At 43.2% G+C, this 14,524-nt stretch overlaps 1 protein-coding gene and 1 long non-coding RNA gene across 2 annotated transcripts in view; one reads left to right on the top strand and one right to left on the bottom strand.

Annotated features, from left to right (window-relative positions):
- Nucleotides 1–14,524, bottom strand: part of LOC116659025 — a 28,321-nt gene that overhangs the window by 8,641 nt on the left and 5,156 nt on the right. The window lies entirely within an intron of this gene.
- CASP14 (caspase 14) lies at nt 6,895–14,149 on the top strand. Its single transcript, XM_006189381.3, has 7 exons — nt 6,895–7,091; nt 9,732–9,801; nt 10,655–10,804; nt 10,906–11,131; nt 11,273–11,389; nt 11,570–11,673; nt 12,186–14,149. The coding sequence occupies exons 2-7, from the start codon at nt 9,775–9,777 to the stop codon at nt 12,288–12,290; spliced, it is 729 nt and encodes a 242-aa protein (XP_006189443.1). The 5' UTR covers nt 6,895–7,091; nt 9,732–9,774; the 3' UTR covers nt 12,291–14,149.

Genomic DNA, 14,524 nt, shown 5'->3' with positions numbered 1-14,524 from the left:
CTTTGAGTGCATGGCCAGTCTCTGGTCATGCGTGAAGGCAGGACATAGCCACCATGCCTCTGAACTCATAGACAAATAGCGCCCAGAAAGCGTGTGCCAGTTCAACAAAGCACTTCCCCTCACTTTCCTGCAAAACAGTCTGAGAGACTGAGCAGCTTGGGGACTGGGTGTCATCACCCCACATCTGGCTGAGAAAGAAGTCCAGCTCTGGGTCTGGGATGCCTTTGCTGATTGTCATTGTGAACAGTATCAACCCACACCTGGACACTGATCTTTTATTGATTGAAACCCAGTATGGAATAAAGCAGTGGTTTGCAAGCTTCATTGCACATCACAGCCCCCTGGGGCTTTTAAAAATCCTATGGCACCATACACTATACATTACATGGTCCTCTGTGTCTGACTCCTTGCACTTGAGCACGATGCTTTCAAGGTCCATCAATATTGTTGTATGTATCAGAGCTTCACTCTTTATGACTGAACAATATCCCATTATATGGATATAGCATATTTTGTTTAGGCATTCATCCATGGATGGACGTTCGGGTTGCTTCCACCCTGCGGTTAGTGTGAGTAAGAATAGGCAAACGGATGCAGCAGCCTGGTGGACCTAAAGATTCATTATAGTGAGTGAAGTAAGTCAGACAGAGAAAGACAAATATCACATGATACCACTTTTATGTCAAATCTAAAGAGAAATGATACAAATTCTACTTACAAACTAAAACCAGACTCACTGACATAAAAAACAAACTATGGTTACCAAAGGGGAGAGGGTGGGGAGGGATTAATTAGGGGTTGGGGATTAACAGACTCACACTACTATATATAAAATAGATAAACAACAAGGACCTACTGTATAGCGCAGGGAACTATATTCAATTTCTCGTAATAACATATAGTGGCAGGGGGAGGGTATAGCTCAAGTGGTAGAGCGCATGCTTAGCATGCATAAGGTCCTGGGTTCAATCCCCAGTACCTCCTCTAAGAATAAATAGATAAATAAACCAAATTACCTCCTCCTACCAAAAAAAAAAAAAATATATATATATATATATATATATATATATATATACTGGAAAAGAATGTGAAAAGAAAATAAATATGTATGTATATGTATAAGTGAATCATTTTGCCATACACCTGAAACGAACATTGTAAATCAACTACACTTCAATAAAAAAAATTTTTTAAGAAAAAGAAAAAAATGTTTTAAAGAATAGATAAATGTATATAGAGAGAAATAATCCAGAGTTACAGTTGCAAGGGCTGGGAGAAGTGGAGAATGGACTGCTTAATGGGTATGGATATGGGGTTTCCCTTTGGGGTGACGAAAATGTTCTGGAACTAGATAGAAGTGATGGTTGCACAACACTGTAAATGCACTCAGGGCTACTGAACTGTACCTTTTAGAATGGTTACAATGGTAAATTTTATGTTACTTATGGCTTACGCGCCACTAAATCTGTTGGGCCCCAACTAAACCAGATCTCTGGGATTGGGAGCCAGGCATTAATATTTATTTAAACTCCCTCAGTGATTCCAAAGTGCAGCCAAGCTAGAGAACCAGTGGTATAAAGAAAAGAGGAAGAACCACGTGAATTAAACACCTACACTTCCCAGGATGTGGTAAGTGCCATTTCCTCCAAGACCTACCCTGACTATGCTCTCACCACTCCTGGTCATTTCTTGTCACCCCCATCTGGTCTGTTCCCATTTTAAATGCATGTCGCCATCGAATTATCTTGTTCGTTCATTTGTTGAGTTATTATCTGTCCCTTCCCACAAAACCAATGTTGTTCGGCCTTGCAATGCATTCAAATCACCTGATTTTTAAAAATGCCAGTGTCAGAACCCCAGCTTGATCACTTAAATCAGAATCTTCTGGAGGAGGGTCCAGGCATCTGGAGCTCCCCCAAGTAACTGCAAAGTGCAGCCATGGAGGAGAAGCACTACCCTGCAACGTAAGCCTGGGAGGACTGTGTCTACAGCTTCGAGAACTGCAGCTGACCCAGAGCCTGCCGAATGGTCAGGTGATGTCAGGCCACTTACAGAAATTATTTCATTTCATCCTCATAACAGTATCTCCAAGTAGGTTTTAACAGGTGAGGCGATTCTTTCCCAGAAAAGTTGAATGATGGGCCTGCAACCAAGCCAGAATGGGGACATAGTCTAGGAACAGCCCAGCCAGCTTTCTGTGCTAAACCAAGTCAGGGGTCTCCTGCCAGCTCCTCCTGTATCCTCTGTTTATGGGCTGTCTGAATCCCCCCAGGAGAACTCCATGAAGACAGTTCACCATCAGAAGATAAAATAATAAAATGTTATCGAGTAATAAGATTAGATAACTATTGAATTAGGAATAATAAATATAATTCAACTTAATTAGTTGATTAATTAACAGTTGCTCCAGTCCACGGTGACATATCCTCTCCTGCCTTATCATCCTGGTTCATACGCCAGTAAGACTTCTTGAGTCCCCATCCCTAACCTCAAGTCTTGTGTTAGGTGTGTTCATACTACAGTCTTGATGAGGGAGATGGTATAGTCCTAGTTCATACTTGCAGGGTTAAGGAGCATGAGTATCAATTCTGAAAAGGTCAGGCTCCCAATTCAAGGACCTTTACTGAAAGTTTTCCAGGAGCCATGCTGGGTGTGGCTCACATACTCACTAGCCAACTGTCCTTGGGGGAAGGAAGGCATCAAGCCAGCATTACCAGAGCAATGTGAGTGCCCAGTAGACTGCAGAGAGCCCTGGAAATTGGGATCTGACCTGCTCCAGGGAGGGTCCAGGGAGGGTTCAGGGATGGCTTCCAGCAGAAGCTTCATTTCATCTGAGATCCAATTGATCGTTTAACAATCAAAAGTTACCAAATTGCACCCCAGCTCAGAATTCCTCAATGGATTCCCACTGCCTATTGGATAGGGGACCAATTCATTCTGCTTTGCCTGGGACTTCTCCAGGCTTTTTCACACTTAAATCCCTACATCAGTCCTGGATAAACCAGAATGGTTGTTCTTCCTACAACCCAACCAAATCCAGACTCCCTAGAGGAGCCTCAAGTCCCTTCATGATCTCACTCCTCCCTAGACTCACGTCTCACTTTTCACTCCCTGAACTCAACACTCACCTGGACTCACCTCTCACCACCATCACTTACACTAGCCACACGGAAGCCAGCATGGTACCTTGGAACCACTGAGATCTCTCATTGACCTCTGCTATTGCCTATGCTGGGATCTCTCTGCATAGGCTGCCTCCCCCAGAGGCCCACCTGGAAAGCACCAACTCACTCTTTTGGTCTCTGATGAAATGCCAGCTCCTTGGGTAGCCAACCTGCAACCCTGTAACCTTATGCATGCACCCCTCCATGGAGTCTTTAACCAGGTTGTCTTCCTCTGGCTAATTGTCAGATAACCCTGATCTATATAATTAATCTATTTAACTAGATTAATTAACTAACAGTTACTCCAGCCTGTAGTGACACATCCTTCTCTCACCCACTGACCCCATGTAAATATGTATCTCAGAAGAGACAGGACCTTCCGAAGTCATGTCATTGATGGACTGAGGAGGAATTAATGAGGAACCATCTCTGCAACACTCCCTTTCAAGAGACAACTGGAGTTGCCAACATATTTATTCACCCAGCTCTTCCCTCTTGTGACTGACTGTGGCTCTGAGTGAAATGTTCACACGTAGTCCCCACCTCAGGGATTGGTCTATCTGGGCCCACATGCTTTCCTGAAGAAAAATGACCTCAGGAGACACCCTCTTCAACCCTGTGCACATGAGGTCGGACCCTCTTAAGTACTTTCTCTTAGACACTCAGTGGTGTGCTGCAGCCAACTCTTCCCACCTCCACATTCAGTGATGTCACGTTGGTAACTTAAAATCAGCCACCATGGGAGTGTTTACACCACAGCATTTGACAAACACCCCAAGCCAGGACTTTCTTGCTTTTGTGGTTTGTTTGTTGTTTGTTTAGAGCAAACCAGTTGTTAAACATTTTCCAGCACATCATTGCAAACACCTGCACTCCCAATTTCTTCCCCATAGATCTGGTCTTCTTAACTTACCAGACTCTAGGAAAAAACAAGATTTCAAGAAGGAAGAAGATGCATAGCTTAGCTAAAATGTCTGGCATGGGATGAGGATCAGATCTTGGGTCCAGTCTGATTAAGTCATTCTCTGGTTTTTGTTTCTCTTCCAGTAAACAATGTGTGCTTTTTAACATCGTCACAGGACAAAGTGACATCATGTTTGGAAAAATGAGTTTTGACAGATTCACACAATGGAACACTACAAAGCACACGTCCTCGGCAAGAGCAGTATTTTACCTCCACAAGGGCAAAAACTGGTCTGGGGGAGTAAAAAATATACAGATATACATACAACATACAGATATAAATAGAGATAGATATATAGATAGATGGTAGGTAGGTAGGTAGATACATAGAGTATATATGTGATATTAGATTTCATGGAGTGGCAATTAAGAAAAGTGTCTAAAATGGCTTCTGGCAGAGGCAGTAATGAAAAAAAGATGGAGAAATAAAGCAATAAGATTGAAGATCTACAGACACATGCAAAAAAACGGCTGAATCTCACACAATTAATGTTGAGTGAATGTAGTCAGACACGAAAAGAATATACTGTGTGATTTCATTCACATAAAGTACCAAAAACAGGTAAAGTTCATCTATAGTGTTCTGTATCAAAGAGGTTGTTCAGCAAAGCAGGAGTGGGGGGGTAGGGACAGGAATCAGATCACATTCTTTTTCTTGATCAGGTCCTGGTTGCGTGGATATGTTCAGTGAATGAAAATTCATTGAGCTCCACACTTACGATTTCTGCTCTTTTTACTGCAGCACAATAAATGGAAGTTATTCTTCAATTAAAAATTTTTTACGAAAACTAAAAATGAGTTTTTCATAAGGACTCCCATGGAAAGATGACTCAGACATAATTAAGTGAACAAAGCAGGTAACAGGACAATTTGGTAGAGTGAGCCAACATGTGTAATAGCTACAAATGTGTAAGCCAATGCAGAAATGGAGATTTGGAGAAAAACCGCCCAGTCTGGTGCCTGGTTACCTGTAAACAAAAGGATGAATTAGGGGAATGAGAATGTTCCTGCTTTTTAATTTTTGTTATTGTGGTAAAATATACATAACATAAAATTTATCATTTTAACCATTTTTAAGTATCCAGTTCAGTGGCATTAAGTACATTCACATTGTTGTGCAAACATCACCACTATTTTTTTTCATATTTTTTCATTATAGGTTACAACAAGGTATTGAATATAGTTCCCTGTGCTATACAGTATAAACTTATTGTTTATATAGTTTATATGTAGTAGTTAATATCTTCAAATCTCGAACTCCCAATTTATCCCTTCCCACACTTTTCCCCTCCCTAGCAACCATAAGTTTGTTTTCCATGTCTGTGAGTCTGTTTCTGTTTTGTAAATAAGTTCATTTGACTTTTTTTAAGATTCCACATGTAAGTGATATCATACAGTATTTTTCTTTCTCTTCTTGGCTTTCTTCACTTACTATGATGATCTCCAGGTCCATCCATGTTGCTGCAAATGGCATCATTTTATTCTTTTTATAGCTGAGTAGTATTCCATTGTATAAATATACCACAACTTCTTTATCCAGTCGTCTGTCAATGGACATTTAGGTTGTTTCCTTGTCTTGACTATTGTAAATAGTGCTGCTATGAACATTGAGGTGCATGTATCTTTTTGAATTAAAATTCCCTCTGGAAATATGTCCCAGGAGTGGGATTGTTGGATTATAGGGTAAGTCTATTTTTAGTCTTTTGAGGGGTCTCCATACTGTTTTCCATAAATGTTTCTTTTTGAAGTGATAAAAATGTCCTAAAATCGACTGTGGTGATGGTTGCACAACTCTGTGACTACAGTAAAACCATTAATTGTACACTTTAAATGGGTGAATTGTATGGTATGTGAATTATATCTCATTAAATCTGTTACATAAAATAAGGGAATTTTGCTAAGTGAAATAAGTTGAACAGAGAAAGACGAATACCATATGTTGTCACTTACATGTGGAATCTAAAAAATACATCAAACAAAAAAGAAGCAGACTCACAGATATAAAGAATAAACTAGTGGTTATCAGTGGGGAGAGGGAAGGGGAAATGAGAACTATAAGGGTCGGGGAGTGAGAGGTACAAACTATTGGGTGTAAGATAGGCTCAGGGAGGTTTTGTACAACACGGGGAATACAGCCAATATTTTGTTATAACTCTAAATGGAGTGTTACCTTTAAAATTGAATTTTTTAATTTTTAATAAAATGAAAGTAAATTGAATTTAAAAGTAAAATAAAATTAAAATTAAAAAGAATAGAAGAGGAAGGTCATAAGGAAGAGAAGAGAGATTGAATCAGCTGTGAAGCATCAGTTGAGGCAGCTGGACCAGACCCTCTGAGGCTGGACCCTCCTAGATTTGAATATCAACTAGACTAACTACTGGTTGGGTGACCTTAGGCAGTCCTTTCGCCTTTGTGAGTCTCAGTTTCTTCGTCTGTAAAATGGGAGCAACAATGCTGATCTCTTAGGGCAATTGAGGACTCGGTGAGATGATAAACAAAGGAAGTTGGCATTATCCACAGTTGAATGTGGAAGGGATGGAAGCAAGTGTAATGATGGAAATGTTGGATCGATGAGACAAGTAAGCTGGACCTGGGGGGCGCTTTGTGGTTGGGCTGGCATAAAAGCCCTGACTAATCTGATGCTCCGATTCAGCCTCCTTAGCCCAAGGGTGTCGGCTGAGCTTCACCATCAATTCCATGGGCATTTGTTTCTATTTCCTCACACAGGCTGTGCCAAGGGTGTGTCCCTCCTGTCATAAGGTTTCTTGAGCAACAGAAAACTTACTGGCAATAAAGGCCCAGACAGCTGTGCTTCCCAGTTCATATGCTTGTCAGCAGAAAACCGGGAAGGTCCCACTCGAAGGTCAGCACGTGGGCCTGACCCCTCCTCGGTGCCCAGCTCTGTGGGCAGCTAGGAGAGTGGTGGGACAGCCTGGCTTTAAGGAGCAACTACTTCTAGATTCAGTAAGTGATTTGGAAAATATTAGGTCTTCTCTAACTCTGTCTCGCTCCTTCTCTCTCCCCTCCCCCCTTCTCCCTGCATGAATGGATGCTCTGGCCAGTTTGGGCCAAATTGAAGAAATTTCCACATCTATCCATCCACATCATCCTTTCTTTCATTCATTCATTTGTGGTTTTGTTTGCTTGTTTGTTTACTCATAAATTCTCCTTGACACCAGGTCTGTGTCCATTCCCACACTGGTGACCCTGATGGAGACAGAGATAAAGAAGTCAGGCTTTCAACCCTAAAAATGGAGCTGTCCATTCAGCCACTAAAATAAAAATCAAAAGCACTGCTATAGCACAAGTATAAACAGGCAGCGCTGTGGGAGCCCAGACAAGGGAGAGGCGGGTTCCAGTGGGTTAACAGGGGTCGTAAAACCTACCTTGCTGTGCCATTGCTGTAAAGCATCTAGTGCTCTTTCTAGGTCCTTTTCAAATGGGAAGAGTGAGTCTCAGAAAGAAGAGTGAGATGCTCAGGGTCACACAGCTGGGAAGGGGCCAAGGTAGGAGTTGATTCTGAATTGGCTCCAGACTCCATGTTCATTCCACTTTCTCGAAGTATTTGGCTCCTCCTTCTTCATAGCACTGGTTCCACACTGTGTGTGTGTGTGTGTGTGTGTGTGTGTGTGTGTGTGTGTGTGTGTAACCAGGGAGGAAAGAGAGAGATTTAATGTTCATTCTGTCCTAGACTAGAGCTACATGAGGGCGGGGATCATGTCTGTCTTTCAGGTAGTGTTCTCCAAGTGCCTAGTACATAATAGACACCCAGAAAATATTTGCTGGGTAGATAGATATATGGATGATTGGATGGATAAGTAGATGGAAGGATGGATCGATAGATCAATGGATGGATGGCTGAGTGGATAGATGGATGGATGGATGGATCGATGGATGAATGGATGGATGGATGAATGAATGGCTGAGTGGATGGATGGTTGGATGGATGGATGGATAAATGGATGTAGGGGAAGGCATAACAGACCTGATCCCCCCTAAATTGGCAGAGAAGGGTCTTGACTAGTAAAGAAGCACTCTAGGCTGAGAAGAAAATGTAAGAAAAGGTCAAGAGATGAAAAAATGCCAAGAATATGGCAAAAGTCAGTCTGTCCAGCCGGAGAGTAGAACAAGACTCAGAGATGAGAATGAAGAACTTAGATATTCATGCTCAAGGTAGAGAGAGGGAGATGGATTGATCTGTTCAGATTGGAGACCTACTGGAGCAAAGTAGTGTTCCCCACTTTGATGACATTCTCATATTATTTTTTCCAGTTTTATTGAGATATAATGGAGATATAGCACGATGTAAGTTTAAGGTGTACAACACAACGATCTGATTTACATTCATCATGAAGTGATTATCATAATGAGTTTAGTGTGCATCCATCATCTCGTATTAAAGAAAATTTCAGTATAGTCAGTTTACAATGTTGTGTCAACTTCTGGTGTACAGCACAATTCTTTAGTCATATAAGAACATACAGATATTCATTTTCATATTCTTTTTCACCATAAGTTACTACAAGATATTGAATATAGTTCCTTGTGCTACACAGTATAAACTTGTTGTTTATCTATTTTATATATAGTAGTTAGTATCTGCAAATCTCTAACTCTCAATTTATCTCTTCCCACTCCCTTCCCCTCTTGGTAACCATAAGTTTGTTTTTTACGTCTGTGGGTCTGTTTTTGTTTTGTAAATAAGTTCATTTGTCTTTTTTTTTTTTTTAGATTCTACATACAAGTGATACCATATGGTATTTTTCTTTCTCTTTCTGACTTACTTCACTTAGAATGACATTCTCCAGAGCCATCCATGTTGCTGCAAATGGCATTATTTTATTCTTTTTTAAGGCTGAGTAGTATTCCATTGTGTAAATATATACCACAGCTTCTTTATCCAGTCATCTGTCAATGGACATTTAGGTTGTTTCCATGTCTTGGCTTTTGTAAATAGTGTTACTATGAACCTTAATTCAAAAAGATACATGCACACTGTACTTTTCATACCCATGACTCATTTATTTTGTAACTGGAAGTTTGTACCTGTTGATCTCCCTCACCTATTTCTCTCACCCCTCTCACCTCTCCTCCCCTCTGGCAACCACCTGTTTGTTGTCCATATCTATAACTCTGTTTCTGTTTTGTTGGGTTTTTTTAGATTCTACATATAAGTGAAATCATACAGTATTTGTCTTTCTCTGTCTGATTTATTTCATTTAGCATAATGCCCTGTAGGTCCATCCATGTTGTTGCAAATAGCAAGATTTCATTCTTTTTATTGCTGAGTAATATTACATTGTGTGTGTATACGTGTGTGTGTGTGTGTGTGTGTGTGTATTCTTTATCCATTCATCTATTGATGGGCACTTAAGTTGCTTCCACATCTTGGCTATTGTGAATGATGTTGCAGTAAACATAGGGGTGCACATCACCAGTGTATCATACTAGAGAGGATACACTTCATGGTTATCTCTTGCTCAGGGCTGACCATGAACCAAGTCCCCGCCACTGGAGCCTTTTTCAGTCCAAATAGGCAATCTAGTCCATCTCCAGAGCCCCTCTGTCTTCAACCTATCTTCTTTTGACCCTCACCCTCCCCAGGATCAGCCAAGGGTGCTGAAAGCCATATTCAGAATCAGAAGACATGAGTAATCCTCAGCCTTTGAAGGAGGTAAGCTGGGTGCAGTGTGTGGGGAGAAGGGTGGGAGCATCTAAGAAGACGGGAGGTGAGGAGCTTAATGTCTCAGAAAAGTGGAGTGGGTGAAAAATCATGACCTGGATTCAGAGCTATAAGGTGCTCAGTGATCATTCAGATGGAAAAAAAAAAAAGACTCAGAGGTGGAACCCAAGTTGTGGCAGTCAGGGGAAGAGGGGAGGGACCCCTGCTACATTTGTCTCAATGATAAGATTCTTATCGTTATGGTACTCAGTATCCTGCTTCTCTTCTAAAAAGACATTTTGATCCCAATATCCTTCTTCCACGGATGGGGCAACATAGAATCTCAGTCCTAGCTTCAGAAATTCTGAGACTTCTGTAAGAAAGAAAGTAATGCTCAGAAAATGATGGAGAGGGAGACAAAGCCACCAAACATGATAACTGAAAGGGACCTTCAAAATCCTCCACCTCCCCACCACGCACACACACATTCATTGTCTATATTTGGAAACTGAAGCTCGAATAGGAGCAGTGACTCACCCAAGTTCACTCAGGGCTAAAACAGAGCTGGACTCCAGATTGACTTGCCAGGTTTGGCAAATAAAAATAAAGGATGCCCTGTCAAATTTGAATTTCACATCACCAGCAAATAATTTTTTAGTGTAAGTATGCCCATGCAATATTTGGGACATACTTATTCTTTAAAACTTCGTTTTTTGTTTTTTTTTTTTTTAATCTGAAACTTGAGTGTGCCTGGGCATCCTGTGTTTTACCCAGCAACCCTAACTCCAAGCCTCTGTGAAACTCAGCTCTTGCTTCTCCTTGACCTCCCGCCTCCTTTGATGATGTTTGTCTTCTCTTGGCCCAGGAAGCATACGACATGTCAGGTTCTCGACTAGCCCTGACACTGTGTGTCACCAAAGCCCGGGAAGGCTCAGAGGCAGACCTGGATGCCCTGGAACTCATGTTCCAGAAGCTGGGATTTGAGAGCACCATAAAGAGAGACCCCACCGCCCAGGTACTGTGTTGCCAGCCCCGGGCCAGCAGGGGAGGGGACTGGCCTGGAAGGAAGGTGGGCTCTGGGGCCACATCTGAATCTGGCCATTCCTCTCACTCCAGCAATTCAAGGAAGAGTTGGAAAAATTCCAGGAAGCCATAGATGCCCGGGAAGACTTTGTCAGCTGTGCTTTTGTGGTGCTCATGGCACACGGGTTAGAAGGTCGCCTCAAAGGGGAGGATGAGGAGATGGTCGATCTGGAAGACCTCTTCCAGGTTCTGAACAACAAGAATTGTCGAGCCCTGAGAGCCAAGCCTAAGGTGTACATCGTGCAGGCCTGTCGAGGAGGTGGGGACAGAACCGAGAACACAGAACGCCGTCCCAGATCTGGAGCCCCAGCTAAGCCTTGGGTTGCCCATTAGTCTTACGGCCTTCTCCTTTCTCCATCTTTCTCTCTGATTTTGCCTTTTCCTCTTCTTGATGTTTCAGAACAAAGGGACCCTGGCGAAACAGTAGGTGCAGACAATTCTGTGATGGTCGTGAAATACAGTCCCGAAACCATCCCAACGTACACAGACACCCTCCATGTCTACTCCACTGTGGAGGGTATGAGCTTCCAGCTGACCTAGAGTGACCTGCTCCTCCACCTTGCCCACTACTCCTGACCCCTGAGACACTCCTCCAAGACCCACCCTTGTCCAAGGCCTCTTGTACCACACACACACACACACATCCCCTCCCATCCCCATTGGAGCTCCCCTGAGCCTTCTTCTTTGGAATTCCCAGGGTACATTGCCTACAGAGATGACAAGAAGGGCTCCTACTTCATCCAGACCCTGGTTGATGTGTTCACGAATAGGAGAGGACCCATCCTGGAGCTTCTGACAGAAGTGAGTTGGGACAATGTACTTGGAACCCCCCACCCAGCCTGCAGGGGGCAAGCAGAGTGAGCTGAGCCTCTTCCAAACCTTTCTGCATTTTCCCCCTCCCCTGCCCCCAGCTCCAAAGATAACCTGGGTCCCAGCACAGAAACTAGCATGCCCATCTCCCAACAATGACCTTCCCTAATGCAGGAAATTCCAAAGCCCATGGTATGTGAGATAATTTAGGTGAAATACAGATAAACTTCTGTAAACAAACCCTTCAGGGTTAACCAATGTTTAGGCAACGTTTGGACAATTTGATGGCTATGCGTTATTATGGGGGGTTAAGAAAATATATATATAACAAGAATGTCCGACCAATAATTCCATAGAGATTATGGTGTAGGATGACACAGTAAAGGTCTCCCGCTTTAGGACACAGAGATCCACCAGCCCTGTTCTCTAATCTTCTCCCAATAAGCCCATTACACAACTCCGCCAGAGGCCCAGCCCCAAGCTGACCACATCTGTTCTTGCAGGTGACCCGGCGCATGGCAAAAGAGGAGCTGGTTCAAGAAGGGGAAGCAAGGAAAGTGAACCCCGAAATCCAAAGCACTCTTCGGAAACGGCTGTATCTGCAGTAGAAGTGGAAAGGGCACGGAGGGGCTGTTTCAGGTGCTCTCTCTGCCCCACAGATACTCAGAGGCAGCTCTCACTACTTCTCCCAAAGCTAAATGGCACCCAGCCTCTCTTTCATCACACCTTTCATGCAGGTTCTCCTTCAATCTATCCCTGTCCTTCCTAGGGTGAGCCAACTAAAACCAAGCACAAGGTATGGCAGTAACATTAACATCACCTCCCTCAGGCTGGACTCTCTACCTCTATAAATGCAACCTAAGAGGGCATTCATTTATCCCACTCTCTGGTTTCATGCTCAGCTGAAACCCTCTTCTTTCTGCCATGAATCATACCTATACAAATGTAACTGGATAAAGCTCAAGATTTTCCACCGTTAAACCAGTACCCACTCAGCACCTCCCACTCCAATCAAACCTTCACTGGCTCTGGAATTTCACTAAGAGTTATAACCTCCTCCTGAGAACCACATCCATTCCCATCTCCCAGAGATTCTCTCCCAACCTCTGGAAATTCAGCAAGGCAAGAATTGTTCTCTCTCCAAGACCCCTCTTTCTTGGCTAGCAAGCCGGTGCCTTGACACCATTCTCCTCATGGACTCTCTCTGGCTAATGGAGCTGCTTCTTCCTTTTCTGGATCTCTCCCTCCTAACTAATGCCACCTCCACCCACTGCAAGGCTCTGGGCTCTGCCATCTTTCCAGGACAATCCATCCATTCACCCATCCTCACAGTTTCAACTTTCAACCACTCTGAATCAGAGCATGTTGGAGTTATGGCAAATCCCCTAGTGTCACCCTGGTTATTTTTCCGACAACGTGACCGAGGTCCAGAGAGGTTAAATGGCTTGTCAAACACCACACAGTAAGTGAGTGGCAGGGCCAAGATCTGGCTTCCAGCCCAGCCCCCTTTCCACTGCCTACTAAGTCTTGGTCCATCAGAAAACTTTTCTAACTAGAGGAGCTGCCTAGTAAAAGTTCTTCTGACCTTGGAGGTAGGAGCTCCCGGAAGATGTCTAAAAATCCTCAACAAACCAGCAGTCAAGGCCAGGTTACTTCGATGGAATTCTGGTATTGGGCTATTAGCTGGATTAGAGGCACTGTCTTCCAAGTCTATAATGCATGTCTACCTATCTCCAGCCCTGACTTTTCCCAGTGAAACAACCTGTGGTCATGGCCACCATCATTGAAAACTCATGGCTTAAAGATGAGTCTTTAGTTCCTAGTCCATCCTCCAAGTGTTCCCTGGACCTCAAACCTCTGTGGTTAGCTAGGACTCCCCTCTTCCTGCATCCTTCATATGCCACTAGCCTGACTGGCTTTGAAACGGTTCTCTTTCCTGTCTTCCCTTACAAGTCATCCTCTTGTCCCCTCCTTGCTTGCCTGCATCTTTGCACCAATTTCCTTCCTTGCCTCTGTGCCCACCCATCTCACCCCTCCTCTGCCCTCCACACCATCTACAATTCTTGATCACCCTAGAACACTCAAGAAGACACAGTGGTGCCTCACTATTTAGAGATCAAGACCAAACTCCACATCCTGATTTCTCATAACTTTACAATTCTACCCTCTACCAGCAGTCAGTCTCATTTCCCACCTTCCCCACTCTGAATTCACTCTTCCAACAAGACTATTGTCTTCTTACTCATCTCTGCCTCTAAGCCCCAAGCTTGAGTGTACTCTCTCCCTTTACCCTCTTCCCACTACCTCCAACCCCTACTTATTCCAGAAAACCATTCCTAATATTCTTTCTGGTTGATTCTGCTCTCTCGCCTAAGATGAGACACTGAAATTATAATTTATCCAGGGCAGGGAACAAGTCTTTGATCAACCTAATGGGTGTTCAATAAACAGTTGTCCAACTTTAAAAGAATGTGTTGGAATCTTTGCTCTGTGCTTAAATAGTGAGGCTGGTGTGAAAGGCATTATGAATTTAGTTTCTTTTTCCTGATGGTCAGCTGCCTCCCAGGTATGTTTATCATGAACAGAGAATCCGGAGACTCTTCCTTTTCATAAAAGCAGATGTGTTGGGAATTTGTAAAGTTAGAGGCCACACTTCCACCAAGTGGCTATGGCTATATTTTACCTGACTGGTCCATCTCTAGAATGTCCCCAAGGAAGAATCTAGACACAGAAGTGTAGATTTCAGAACTCGAAGAGACCTTGGAGATCAATCTGTTACAGGATCACAAGTATTTAGCAAGCATGCCACCTCTCTCTATCTAGGCGCCCATGGCAGACATGA

This window comes from Camelus ferus, chromosome 22 (genome assembly GCF_009834535.1).
Source record: "Camelus ferus isolate YT-003-E chromosome 22, BCGSAC_Cfer_1.0, whole genome shotgun sequence".
NCBI classification, from domain to species: Eukaryota; Metazoa; Chordata; class Mammalia; order Artiodactyla; family Camelidae; genus Camelus; species Camelus ferus.
Note: the sequence above shows the minus strand (reverse complement) of the source record. Positions and strands in the feature narration are given on the sequence as shown.